Consider the following 14,530-nt stretch of genomic DNA (forward strand, 5'->3'; position numbering starts at 1 on the left):
ACTGTAGCTAAAAAAGTAATACTATCTCCCTGGCATATTACATAATTTACGCAGCAGCATACAATACATTTTTGTACTCACCTTTTTGTGGTGTGTTAACCTGAACGGGAACGTGGTGTGGCTGTCCTTGTGGACAAATTTTGTCATCAAAGTCTGGCATTCTCTGGAGAGATGGTGCTTTTGGGATAACTGGGAACTCAGGGGAAAAAAGGTTGAATCACAGTGATCTTCAGGTCGGAGCTTTAGAGGCCAGAGTTCCCGATTTGGAATTCTGAGTTGGATGACCGTTCAAAAGTTATTTTCCCAGTCTGAGCTTGTTTTTTCCAGAGTTCCCAGTTGTCTTGATCTTACTGAAGTCTGCGATTTCCCAGTTCCAAGTTTCTAGTTGTTTTGAAGCAGCAGAAGTCATGCTGGATTGACAGCATGGCCAATGTATTCAACCTTTTCTGGCCCATGGTGTTGAATGTTTATAATTTTAAGCTTGCAAGAGACCCTTAGACCGCACACCCACTCCACTGAATAGCAGGCTAGTGATTGCTTTGCAACACTTGCAGTTAGCCACTGATTCCTTCCAAACCACTCATTGTTAAATTTGCAATTTCCAACTTGTTGTGTAATGTATATGTCCAATGGTCGATGAGCACTGACACATTTTATCTATAATTTGTATTCATATGACAAGGATTTACCAGTAGATTGTCAACTTGATACAAGATGATGACTGCTAGTCTGGCTTGCTAGCTATTTTGAAAGTATGATGTTGACATGATCAGTCCAATCAAAGCTACGGTAGATATAACATGTTTTGACGTAATTTTATCTGTGGCCAATGACCTTGAGCCTTCTTGAATAGTGTTGGATCCTGTATTTTACATTATAGCCATTAGATATATATGATTAAATATTATCTGATGTTGGTTGTGTGAGGTGTCTGCATTTGTGCACTGGAGGGAGCATCATTATGATATTAAACAACTGCTTGCTACTTGCCTGTTTGTGTGTGACAAGAACTGAGTAACATGGTGTGACCTGCATGTTGCAAAACTATAGATAACAGCCCAGCAGATGCTTTGTCCTTGTGTTTGTATGTAACAATATTGAGCACATGGTGTGACTTGCTGTATCTTACAAAGTTGTGATAGGGAGGGGTGGTCATCACGAGGTTTAACTGAGATGGAAAAATACTGAACAACACAATAGCAGGAACTGAGCAACTGTTCTAACTAGGCTGCGATACCAGAACAGTAAGGATCTATACATCGAGGAGGGAGAACTCCAAGAAGCGCCAAGAGGCGGGGACCCGCCTGAGCGCCTGCAATGGGCTGGGCAAGTTTAAACCACGCCCAGTCTCTACTGTGATAGGCCAACAGACGTTTTGGAACTATGTCTATCACAGTATAAAGAATACTGTTTTACATACGTCTTGTCAGTTCTTTGTTCTGCCCTGCGTGGTATTCCAGTGAGCCCGTATATACGAAAGTTGCACTTGCCATTTATTACTTAGCTAATAAAAAATACATAGTATAAAATCGGTGACTCATTGTTATGTTTATCCTGATACCAGATTTGAATTTACGCAACTCTAACAATAGGCACTTCTAATGTAAATCTATGGCAGCACCCAAGGGGCTTGCATATTTTAGCTCTCCCCGTAGATTATTCAGTGACGTAGATTTTTTATTGACGTATATATCCCCATGAGTGACAGTACACTGAGCAAATCACGGCACAACTAGAAAACATTTCCAAACCCTGTGCTCCGTATTTTCCGCTGGCTTCCCCACCACTAAAGAATGTACTGAGCTAGGCTGAAATACCTGCGTTTTGAAAATGCCTTAAGAAAGCAAAAAAGAGACCGTGTTTGTATGCAGCTGTGTTAACTTATTATTATATGTTTTACATTGTTTGCAAACTGATATGTGACATGTATTAATGCCAAAATAACATGCAAAACAGGCAACAACAAAAAACAAACAAACAAACAGGTTGGGCGACCTGAATGATGGGTCGCCACTGGTTGTATCCTTGTTTACTCTTCAGAGCGCAATGGTGCACAAGTGATGCATTTTCCATTTTATAATTTCACTTGACTGAGAACCAAAAGTTATTTAAGGTTTGTATATATTTTTTAGTATATACCCTATTTCATGTCACTGGAGTAGACTAGCCTGAAGGCCTATATTTTTTTTTTTTCACGGCATCCAGACCTAGTTGCCAACCCCAGTTGTATATTGTAAATAACGTCAACGCCTTCACCATCATTCAGATACTTCAAATATGTGTGGATTTAATGCTAAACTTGAAGAAAGATACACTTTGTAGGAAGTTTTGATGCAGAAAACAAGTCAGTATCTGGTTTGACCATCATTTGCTCTACACATCTCATTCAGATAGAGTTGGTCAGGCTGTTAATTGTGGCCTGTGGAATGTTGTCCCACTCCTCTTCAATGGCTGTGCGAAGTTGTTGGATATTGGCGATAAGTGAAACATGCTGTCTTACAGGTTGATCCTGTTACGATGCTTGCTTCAGCTCCTCTAGTGAGACGGCTGACTGAAGGGGAGCGTAGAGTATTTGTACGAGCTGTTTCGTTGTCGTCTGGCAAGACGATCGGAGGAGCGTGAGAGGTCTGCCACCACGTTATCCCTCCCCGGAGTGAACTTCAGCTGATAGTCATACTGTCTGATGCAGTCGGCCCATCTGTTGAACCTGAAGTGGCTTGTGGCCAGTTCCGTATGCCGACAGTAGCGTAGTGAGGGACTGGAGGGTGGGTCGAAATGTGAACAGCCGGCCATATAAGTAGAGGTGCCACATTTCGTACGCCCAGACACAGGCCAGTGCTTCTCGTTCACCCAGAGAGTACCGTTGTTTAGTGGGGCTCAGGGATCTTGAGGTGAAGGCGACGGGCCTCTCAATGCCACTCTGCATCTGTGAGAGGAGAGGACAGCTCCTAGTGTTCCATCTGAGGTGTCACAGGTGACAATGGTGAGACAGATGGGGTCAAAGTGAGCAAATTGAGGTCATATCTCATCTCACATGCAGATAGACTAAAACATATACAGATATAGCCAGTTTTTCAGAATGTGCCTTGGTTCCTCGCAGGTTAAATTTTAGTTACTTGTACTTGCCAAAGCCTTTAATATGATGTGTAACATGATAATCAAATAAAACAGTTTTGCTATTTTAATCAACATTTACAAAACAGTATCCTTCCTAACCCCATCCTTCATTGAATTCTGATACTTGCTCTTATTTGGGTATCATGAAAAAGGGTAATATTCACAAGCTTTAGTTTCACATTTGATAAAATAACATAACAGTGAATAATACTTGAGGAGTGGGTTATAAAGGTAGAATATAAAAACATTTGAGGTACTGATAGCTTGGCACCACATACAGTCAACATTTTGATTTAAGCTTTCAGAATGTTTAACATCAGCATTTTTCAAGAAAACTGCTTCTAGTTGAAGAAAAAATAATACAATATAATCAAAACAATATGGCTGTCATTGTAGTACAACTATTTTATGGAAGAAGCGCCCTGCCTGATTGGTACATGATTGTCTCATCCATCTCCATTGGCCCTTGGCTCATGAGTGGTGGGATGCCATTGGTTGAAAGGTCTGAGCCCGTGTCCATGACGGGCACCATATTTGGCACGACCATGCCCATCTCTCTGGAAGGGGGTACTGCCAGCACCCCAAACTCCACCTCAAAGCTCCCCTTCGCCTCTCCATTCTCACGGCGTATCAGCATCTCATATTCCCCGAACCGTATCAGGGCCTTACCAGGCAGCTCTGCCCTCTCCAGGAACCCCAGCTCAAACCCATTGACAGTCACACGTCCCTTCTGGCTGAGGTTCTGCACAGAAAATAGCATGTCCGGGCTGTTGGAGGTGCGGTAGGCCTGCAAGGACAGCTGCTTGCGGGAGACACGGGGGTCGGCCAGCACGAAGGTGCAGGCCTGGGCATCCCGGCCCAGCCTCACTGGGTCCTCGGCCTGGAGCTTGTGTCTGGTTTCCAAAGGCAACATGCGGTACAGAGCCCTGGAAGCCTGCTGGGGGTGGTAGAGCTGGATCTGGAGGCATGTCATCAGCTCCTCTGTTTCCACAGTGTGAGACACCTCCATGATGGATCTTATGATGGCTGATGCAATTGAAGGGATGTTGTCTTTCACTTTCTGGTTAACTTGGTCTAAGAGAAAAACAGAGAGGAATGTTCAAATGGATTATTTTTTGTTATTCTGGCACTAAATAAGTCTCATTACTAGACAGAGAATACCAGCTCAGATAGAGGATGTCAGAGGGTGATGGAATGAAAAACACTTAATTCTATTGCTCTAATCCATAGGAAGAATATTTAGGGTATTTCCATAAAGCAGTACAAAATCTCAAGGTGCTTTGTTATTTGTTCTAACATTTTTAGTTCTTAGAATTGCATCATCATTCCACACCCTCAGCCTGTCAGCATTTCCTCTAAAAAGTTGGCTTAAAGTAATTCCACTGTGATACGAATGTAGCCTTTTTCAAGTGTACACAGGGAAACGTTTTAGGATAGACTGCTTTTTCACAAAGGTCATTCTATATTGTCATCAGAGAAAGGTGAATAACATGTTAGATATATAATCTGTAAATATCTTCCACGTTTCTTTTTCTTAAGCACCAATGACAATACTAGGTTTGTCTGACATTTTAGTGAGAATCACATATGACATTCGTTCAAACAAAACCATTCTGAATGTTCACTTTCAAACGTGCTATATTTTACCTGTAAAATTGGGTAGGCTGTAGGATTATTTATTTTGCTTGTAGCGTCTCGAAAGATCGGGCTACATTATACAGTAGGCTGTCTCCGACGGTTGACTTGCTTTGTTTACTAGAACCAGTACAACTGTTGCCTATTGGCGCACAAAGTGTTGTGTCAACTATAACGGGTATCGGAGGATACTGCCGGGACCAAAAAAACAGGAAGGGGGTGATCCTTACGTAAACCAGAACCAGCAGCACCATACATAGCACCACCAGTGGCAGTGAACTGCTGCTAGTCATAGCTCGATGTTTAGGGAACGTCTGATTATGCTTTCACTTTGACAGGTTCTATACAACTTCCTTACGATTTTCAGTAACAGGCAGGCTCATAGGGCTATTTTATGACCGTGTGAGTACAGTCGACAAAGGAGCAGTATCAGTTAAACCAACTAGCTTCTTATCTGTGATGAAATTGCATGTCAAATTAACTTTTTGGGGAAAGGGGGGCTATTGTCAATCATCGACTGCCACCTGTAATCAGCATGCCAAAACCCCGAATCTTGGTTGCCTGCGACACATAGCTCTACGGATCATGGTGATAATAAAGTGAAGAGTGTCTATATGTGTTCAATAAAGTACTGTAACGACCCTGGGTTTATAAGCGCGGAAACGATCCTGCCGCACGAGCATGCATTTGCGGGAAAGTCGATAGCGCGCCGGACCTCGGCTCGAAGGTCGAGGGTTCGAGACCTGCTTACTGCTGTTTCATTACAATACGTATACCAAGCAAGCTAATATCATAAGTCATACCATTCGAAGTAGTTGGTACGAATCGTGGCATAATCATAGTATAATGGTATAAGGCTAATAAATAACCTCGACTTGCCTAAGCAGTTTCAAGCTATTCAATGTTTGCTCATGTGACTGATGGTCCGTATTACGTGCCTACTCTTGGCGTTAGTAACGCTGTAACAACTTAATGTCATTGGTCAATTCACAGGCTAATCAAAGAACAATTGGTTGTCTAACCAATCAGCTAGCATAACGCATCTCAGCAGGCTAGGGGGTTTCCCGCTCTTAGAACGCCGTGAAGACATTTGTATACGAAAGTGAAGTAACCAACGTTAACCGATTGATGTAAGTGTAATATTCAATATTTCTGGTCGATAACATCTTTAAAAAAACTGCTGTACTAAGACATTTGAAATTGACTCGAGGTTTATCCATATGGAATTTCTACCTGTACTGAAGAATGTTATCAGTGTTTTTGCAGTAACAAGCTTTTGGCGTGTTGTAGAGGTGGTGAATAACTAGCTAGCGCATTTGCCAAGTTAGCTGCTTTAAAAAAACAAGTTTTATTTAACCTTTATTTAACCAGGTTGGCAAGTTGAGAACAAGTTCCCATTTACAATTGCGACCTGGCCAAGATAAAGCAAAGCAGTTCGACACATACAACAACACAAAGTTACACATGGAGTAAAACAGACATACAGTCAATAATACAGTAGAAAAATAAGTCTATATACAATGTGAGCAAATGAGGTGAGACCAAATCAAATTTATTTATATAGCCCTTCGTACATCAGCTGATATCTCAAAGTGCTGTACAGAAACCCAGCCTAAAACCCCAAACAGCAAGCAATGCAGGTGTAGAAGCACGGTGGCTAGGAAAAACTCCCATGAAAGGCCAAAACCTAGGAAGAAACCATGCTATGTGGGGTGGTCAGTCCTCTTCTGGCTGTGCCGGGTGGAGATTATAACAGAACATGGCCAAGATGTTCAAATGTTCATAGATGACCAGCATGGTCGAATAATAATAATAAGGCAGAACAGTTGAAACTGGAGCAGCAGCATGGCCAGGTGGAAGGAAGAATTGGTTTTGGGGGTGACCAGAGAGATATACCTGCTGGAGTGCGTGCTGCTATGGTGACCAGTGAGCTGAGATAAGGGGGGACTTTACCTAGAAGGGTCTTGTAGATGACCTGGAGCCAGTGAGTTTGGCGACGAGTATGAAGCGAGGGCCAGCCAACGAGAGCGCAGTGGTGGGTAGTATATGGGGTTTTGGTGACAAAACGGATGGCACTGTGATAGACTGCATCCAATTTATTGAGTAGGGTATTGGAGGCTATGACATCGCCGAAGTCGAGGACCGGTAGGATGGTCAGTTTTACAAGGGTATGTTTGGCATCATGAGTGAAGGATGCTTTGTTGCAAAATAGGAAGCCAATTCTAGATTTAACTTTGGATTGGAGATGTTTGATTTGAGTCTGGAAGGAGAGTTTACAGTCTAACCAGACACCTAGGTATTTGTAATTGTCCACATATTCTAAGTCAGAATCGTCCAGAGTAGTGATGTTGGACATGCGTGCAGTTGCAGGCAGCGATCGGTTGAAGAGCATGCATTCAGTTTTATTTGTATTTAAGAGCAATTGGAGGCCACGGAAGGAGAGTTGTGTGGCATTGAAGCTCGTCTGGAGGGTTGTTAACATAGTGTCCAAAGAAGGGCCAGAAGTATACAGAATGGTGTCGTCTGCGTAGAGGTGGATCAGAGACTCACCAGCAGCAAGAGCGACATCATTGATGTATACAGAGAAGAGTCGGTCCAAGAACTGAACACTGTGGCACCCCCATGGAGACTGCCAGAGGCCCGGACAACAGACCCTCCGATTTGACACACTGAACTCTATCAGAGAAGTAGTTGGTGAACCAGGCGAGGCAATCATTTGAGAAACCAAGGCTGTCGAGTCTGCCGATGAGGATGTGGTGATTGACAGAGTCGAAAGCCTTGGCCAGGTCAATGAATACAGCTGCACAGTATTGTTTCTTATCGATGGCGGTTAAGATATTGTTTAAGACCTTGAGCGTGGCTGAGGTGCACCCATGACCAGCTCTGAAACCAGATTGCATAGCGGAGAAGGTATGGTGGGATTCGAAATGGTCAGTAATCTGTTTGTTGACTTGTCTTTCGAAGACCTTAAAGGCAGGGCAGGATAGATATAGGTCTGTAGCAGTTTGGGTCAAGAGTGTCCCCCCCTTTGAAGAGGGGGATGACCGCAGCTGCTTTCCAATCTTTGGGAAACTCAGACGACACGAAAGAGAGGTTGAACAGTCTAGTAATAGGAGTTGCAACAAATTCGGCAGATCATTTTAGAAAGAAAGGGTCCAGATTGTCTAGCCCGGCTGATTTGTAGGTGTCCAGATCATGCAGCTCTTTCAGAACATCAGCTGACTGGATTCGGGAGAAGGAGAAATGTGGAATGCTTGGGCGAGTTGCTGTGGGGGGTGCAGTGCTGTTGACCGGGGTATGGGTAGCCAGGTGGAAAGCATGGCCAGCTGTAGAAAAATGCTTATTGAAATGATCAATTATAGTGGATTTATTGGTGGTGACAGTGTTTCCTGTCCTCAGTGCAGTGGGCAGCTGGGAGGAGGTGTTCTTATTCTCCATGGACTTTACAGTGTCCCAGAACTTTTTTGAGTTTGTGTTGCAGGAAGCAAATTTCTGCTTGAAAAAGCTAGCCTTGGCTTTTCTAACTGCCTGTGTATATTGTTGTCTTGCTTCCCTGAAAAGTTGCATATCACGGGGGCTGTTCGATGCTAATGCAGAACGCCATAGGATGTTTTTGTGTTGGTTAAGGGCAGTCCGGTCTGGAGAGAACCAAGGGCTATATCTGTTCCTAGTTCTAAATTTCTTGATTGGGTCATGCTTATTTAAGATGGTGGGGAAGGCATTTAAAAAAAATAACCAGGCATCCTCTACTGACGGGATGAGATCAATATCCTTCCAGGTAACCGGGCCAGGTTGATTAGAAAGGCCTGCTCGCTGAAGTGTTTTAGGGAGCGTTTGACAGTGATGAATGGAGGTTGTTTGACCGCTGACCCATTACGGACACAATGAGGCAGTGATCGCTGAGAACTTAGTTGAAAACAGCAGAGGTGTATTTAGAGGGCAAGTTGGTTAGGATGATATCTATGAGGGTGCCCGTGTTTACGGCTTTGGGGTGGTACCTGGTTGGTTCATTGATAATTCGTGTGAGATTGAGGGCATCAAGCTTAGATTGTATGATGGCTGAGGTGTTAAGCATGTTCCAGTTTAGGTCGCCTAGCAGCACAAGCTCTGAAGATAGATGGGGGGCAATCAGTTCACATATGGTGTCCAGAGCACAGCTGGGGGCAGAGGGTGGTCTATAGCAGGCGGCAATGGTGCGAGACTTGTTTTTAGAGAGGTGGATTTTTAAAAGTAGAAGTTCAAATTGTTTGGGTACAGACCTGGATAGTAGAACAGAACTCTGCAGGCTATCTTTGCAGTAGATTACAACACCGCCCCCTTTGGCCGTTTTATCTTGTCTGAAAATGTTGTGGAAAAATTGGGCGTGCAAAATTATTGATTATAAATGTTATTATAAATGTTGTTCCACTTCATGATTGTGTCCCACTTGTTGTTGATTCTTCACAAAAAATACAGTATTATATCTTTATGTTTGAAGCCTGAAATGTGGCAAAAGGTCGCAAAGTTCAAGAGGGCCGAATACTTTCGCAAGGCACTGTAGTTATAGTTACCCAAGAAAAATTGTCCGATAGACCTATTCAGATAGCAGCCAATAAGACAGCTAATGATTAGCGGGCTACAGATGGGCGTTCAGGTAACGTTGCGACGGAGGGGCCAGTTGGATAACTCCCTCGGGCAGAAAATGTCAGTAGTCCAGTCGTGAAGGCCCGGTGGGGCTCCGCATCGGCAGTAAAACGGCTCCGGATAGGTGATTGTAGCCCAGGAGTGGCTGATGGAAATCTTCAGCTGGCTAGCTCCGGAATAATTGATGTTTGCTCCGGGATTGACGTAAGCCAAAAGTCAGTTGATGCGCTCTTTAGACGGGCTTCATGCCTCAGTTCTGAGAGGAATGGTCTGAAAAAAAAAGCATGTGTTAGAGAGCTCTGCGAAAAATCGTAATTCTTAATCCTCTCGTTGGCATTGCTGGTTTGTAGGCAATGATTGAGCTAAACATAAATCATGCATTGGTAAAAGTGAGTAACTGATGTAGAGTATTCATTTGACCATTTAGATTGAAGTGTCTCACAAGTTGCTGCTGATGAGAATGGAACGATGAATGTAGATTGTTTATAAATTAAACACATGTTCGCGCCGGTTGACTTGTGTGTGGTTCGCCCTCTTTCCAGGTGTATTTATTTCAACAAGATCTGCGTCCTCGTTACAGCCATCACATTCATCTGTGGCTGAGCGCGTTTCATTCTCAGGAGCAATTGTAACGTTTGACTTCTCGTCATCAAAAACATTTTTATTACACTTGTATTGTTTTGGCCTTTTTTGGTTTGTATTATTTTAGTATTGTGCTTTAGCTACCTTTTTAGTCTCTGGCTCCCAGAAGCCTTTGAGCCGTGCATATTTATTTTACGTTCCAATATTTAGTATTGATATACTGTAATGTGTCGTTATACAAACTTTTGCTGATAAGTCACACTTCTTAAATTTGATGAATGGAAGCATCAACACGTTAGGATGTTACAAGTAGGATGTTACTATTAGCAAATAATCGTGACTGTATATCGACTTAAATACGAACCATCTTGTGTTTCCTTGTTCAATTTGAAGTTATGCGACAATGTACAACGGCATAATAAAACCACTACGATGGACTACAACAATTGACTAGTTGGTTAATTTGTAAATGATCAAATATTTGCTTATGGTAGCTCATTACCCCAATGTGGATAACGTTGTTTTTTTTGTCATCAAGAGGACAAACTGAATTGTATAATAATTGTTTAAATTAACATCTTATCGCAGATTCTTATCACAATCAGTGGTCCGATGGCAGATGATCAGTTGCTTCTCATTACATTTTAATCATTGAATTGTGATCATGTGAAGGGGGTTATGTGCCTGATGATAAATGAAGAATCGTCCTCTACCAATGTGAAATAACGTTATCACTTATGTCTCCCCTGAACTTCAAGCGCTCAATCACAATTTAACTATCTAAATCAACCCCTTCACTGCCCATCAATTTATTTAGGTGTCATGGGTTGGATTGTCATTGTCATGTCCCCAGTTCTCAACATATTACACTTGGCATGATGGTGTTATGATCACCCTCGCTCTTGGAGCATCTCTGGAGAGATGTTCTTGGCAAAGCCTGCAGTAACTTAACCAGGTAAAAGATGTGAATCAAGATCAGTTGTATGAAACTAAGAGTTAAGCGTGATGAATTTAGGTACACATGAGTCAAGGTCTTTCCCAATTTAGTACAGGAGAATGGCAAATGACCTCTGTTTGCTTGATTTAGGCCTGGCATGAACAGGTAAGGTTTTGTTTTTTTGGACTTCCTTTCCAAAACTAAAAAGCAATATGGCTGCGTTTAGACGGGCATTCCAAGTGTCATATATTTTCCCCACTAATTCGTATTGTGACCAATCACATCAGTTCTTTTCACATCAGATCATTTTCATAGCTGAGCTGATAGGTCAAAAGGCCAATTTAGTGAAAAGAATATCAGATATGGGCTGCGTGAATAAATGCAACCATTGTCAACCAAATGTCTACCAAATGTCTAAAGGGTCAATCTGGGATTCATCAACATTTTGGGAATTATGTTAATGATGTAAAGGCCTAGCCATTGATTCTTGAAGAATACAACTTAAATGCCTCATGACCTTCAACTGCCCTACACAGAAATATGTTCATCAGAGCCCCAAATATAAGCTTGTCTTACTCAATTCTTTGTAAACAAACTGCAGCTTCAAAACTGAAATTTTTAGCTCATATATGGTCGGTCCTTGTATCAATCGCTCTGTCTATGAATTTGAGTGGTTAACCTACATTTCTTAAGCCTCATCACCACTTGTTTGGTTAACAGCTGCACTTTAAACATACAGTGCATTCGGAAAGTATTCTGACCCCTTGACTTTTCATATTGTTACATTGTAGCCATTATTCTAATGGATAAAATATATATATGTTCTATCAATCTACACACAATACCCATAATGACCAAGCGAAAACAGGTTTTTGGAAAGTTTTACAAATGTATAAAAAAGAGGAATACCTTATTTACATAAGTATTCAGACCCTTTGCTATGAGATTCGCAATTGAGATCAGGTGCATCCTGTTTCTATTTATCATCCTTGATGTTTCTCCAACTTGATATTAGTCTACTTTTGGCCAATTCAATTGATTGGACAGGATTTGGAACGGCACACACCTGTCTATAAGGTCCCACATCTGACAGTGCATGTCAGAACAAAAACCAAGCCATGAGGTTGAAGAAATTGTCCTTAGAAAGCCGAGAAAGAAGAAGACTACCAAACAATTTCTGCGACATTGAAGGTCCCCAAGATCACAGTGGCCTCCATTCTTAAATGGAAGAAGTTTGGAACCACCAATATTTCCTAGAGCTGGCTTCCTGGCCAAACTGAGCAATCGGAGGAGAAGGCCTTGGTCAGGGAGGAGACCAAGAACCCGATGGGCACTCTGACAGAGCTCCAGAGTTCCTCTGTGGAGATGGTTGTCCTTCTGGAAGGCTCTCCCATCTCTGCAGCCTTTGTGGTAGAGTGGCCAGACAGAAGCCACTCTTCAGTAAAAGGCACCTAACATCCCGCTTGGAGTTTACCAAAAGGCACCTAAAGGACTGACCATGAGAAACAAGCTTCTCTGGTCTGATGAAACCAATAATTAATTATTTAGCCTGAATGCCAAGCGTCACGTTTGAAGGAAACCTGGCACCATCCCTACAGTGAAGCAAGGTTGTGGCAGCATCATGCTTTGGGGATGTTTTTCAGCGGCAGGGACTGGGAGACTAGTCAGGATCAAAGGAAAACGAAAAAAGCAAAGTACAGAGATCCTTGATAAAAACGTGCTCAGGACCTTAGACTGGGGTGAAGTTACACATTGCAACAGGACAACGACCCTAAGCGCACAGCCAATACAACACAGGAGTGGCTTTGGGACAAGTCTCTGAATGCCTTTTAATCCGATCGAACATCTATTGAGAGACCTAAAAATAGCTGTGCAGTGACGCTCCCCATCCAACCTTACAGAGCTTGAGAGGATCTGCAGAGAAGAATGGGAGAAACTCCCCAAATACAGGTGTGCCAAGCTTGTTGCGTCATACCCAAGAAGACGAGGCTGTAATCGCTTCCAAAGGTGCATCAACAAAGTACTAAGTAAAGAGTCTAAATACTTATGTTAATGTGATATGTTTTTTATTTGTAATACATTTGCAAAAATGTCTAAACCTGTATTTGATTTGTCATTATGGGATTTTGTGTGTAGATTGAGGGGTGAAAACTTAATCAATTTTAGAATAAGGCTGTAATGTAACAAAATGTAGAAAAAGTCAAGGGGTCTGAACTCTTACCGAATGCTCTGTAAACTTGATGTTAGTTGTGGAAATGTTTTACGTCGTTGTGAAGGATTCAGATTTGTTTAAAATATATACTGAACAAAAATATAAACGCAACATGCTATAATTTCATCGATTTTACTGAGTTTAACAGTTCATATAAGGGAATCACTCAAATTAAATTAATTAGGCCCTAATCTATGAACCTAACATAACTGGGAATACAGATATGCATCTGTTGTTCACTGATACCTCAAAAAAGAGGTAGTGGCGTGGATCAGAAAACCAGTCCGTATCTGGTGTGACCATTTGCCTCATGCAGTGTGACACCCCCCCCTTCGCATAGAGTTGATCAGGCTATTGTTTGAGGCCTGTGAAATGTCGTCCCACTCCTATTCAATGGCTGATGCGAAGTTGCTGGATATTGGCGGGAACTGGAACACGCTGTCGTACACGTGATTTCAGAACATCCCAAACATGCTCAATCATTGACATGTCTGAGTATGCAGGCCATGAAAGAACTGGGAAATTTTCAGCATCCTGGAATTGTGTACAGATCTTTGCGACATGGAGGTGTGAATTATCATGCTGAAACACGAGGTGATGACTGGATGAATGGCATGACAATGGGCTTCAGGGGCTCGGCACGGTTTCTCTCTGCATTCAAATTGCCATAGATAAAAGGCAGTTGTGTTCGTTGTCCCTGGCTTATGCCTGCCCATACCATAACCCCACCGCAACCATGGGACACACTGTTCACAACGTTGACATCAGCAAACAGCTAGCCCACAAAATGCCATACACAAGGTCTGCGGTTGTGAGGCCGGTTGGACATACTGCCAAATTCTCTAAAATGACGGAGTTGGCTTATTGTAGAGAAATTAACATTCAGTTCTCTGGCAACAGTTCTAGTTGACATTCCTGCAGTCAGTATGCCAGTTGCGCAGTCCCCCAACTAGAGACGTCTGTGGCATTGTGTTGTGTAACAAATCTGCACATTTTAGAGTGGTCTTTTATTTTCCCCAGCACAAGATGTACCTGTGTAATGATCATGCTGTTTAATCAGCTCCTTGATATGCCACAGCTGTCAGGTGCATGGATTATATTGGCAAAGGAGATAATAATGATAATGATCACTAACAGGGATGTAAAGAAATTTGTGCCCAAAATTGGAGAAATAAGCTTTTTGTGTGTGTGTGTGTATGGGAAATGTCTTGGTCTTTTGTGTCAGCTCTTGAAATGTGTGACCAACACTTCACATGTTGTTTATATTTTTGTTCAGTGTAATTCCATCCATAAGCAAGCATGGACAAAGTCTTAAAGTCAGCAGGTACATATTGATTTAGGGGATGTATTCATTAGTGTACACCAAAGTGAAACATTTAGCAACGAAAACAAGCGTTTCTAAATGTACAAGTTAATGCTACTGA

General features: G+C 42.3%; 1 protein-coding gene across 2 annotated transcripts; it reads right to left on the reverse strand.

The window, feature by feature from the left end:
• Positions 1-3,168: 3,168 nt before the first annotated feature.
• Positions 3,169-5,655, reverse strand: LOC124008451 (TRAF-interacting protein with FHA domain-containing protein A-like). 2 transcript variants are annotated; one of them, XM_046319738.1, is made up of 2 exons: positions 5,556-5,655; positions 3,169-4,191 (listed from the first exon to the last, which is right to left on the reverse strand). In XM_046319738.1, exons 1-2 carry the CDS (start codon positions 5,590-5,592, stop codon positions 3,524-3,526), a joined length of 705 nt encoding a protein of 234 aa, XP_046175694.1. In that variant the 5' UTR covers positions 5,593-5,655; the 3' UTR covers positions 3,169-3,523. The 2 variants fall into 2 exon arrangements, with proteins under 2 accessions (XP_046175694.1, XP_046175695.1); XM_046319739.1 differs by lacking the exon at positions 5,556-5,655 and adding an exon at positions 4,765-5,480.
• Positions 5,656-14,530: the final 8,875 nt, after the last annotated feature.

The sequence above is a fragment of the Oncorhynchus gorbuscha genome, linkage group LG21 (assembly GCF_021184085.1).
Source record: "Oncorhynchus gorbuscha isolate QuinsamMale2020 ecotype Even-year linkage group LG21, OgorEven_v1.0, whole genome shotgun sequence".
In the NCBI taxonomy this organism is placed as follows: Eukaryota; Metazoa; Chordata; class Actinopteri; order Salmoniformes; family Salmonidae; genus Oncorhynchus; species Oncorhynchus gorbuscha.

Coding starts and splice junctions, on each gene's coding strand:
- LOC124008451 (XM_046319738.1), bottom strand. CDS start 5,592: ATGATTATGCCACGATTCGTACCAACTACTTCGAATG. Junction 4,192..5,555: donor CGTACCAACTACTTCGAATG/GTATGACTTATG, acceptor TTTTTCTCTTAG/ACCAAGTTAACCAGAAAGTG.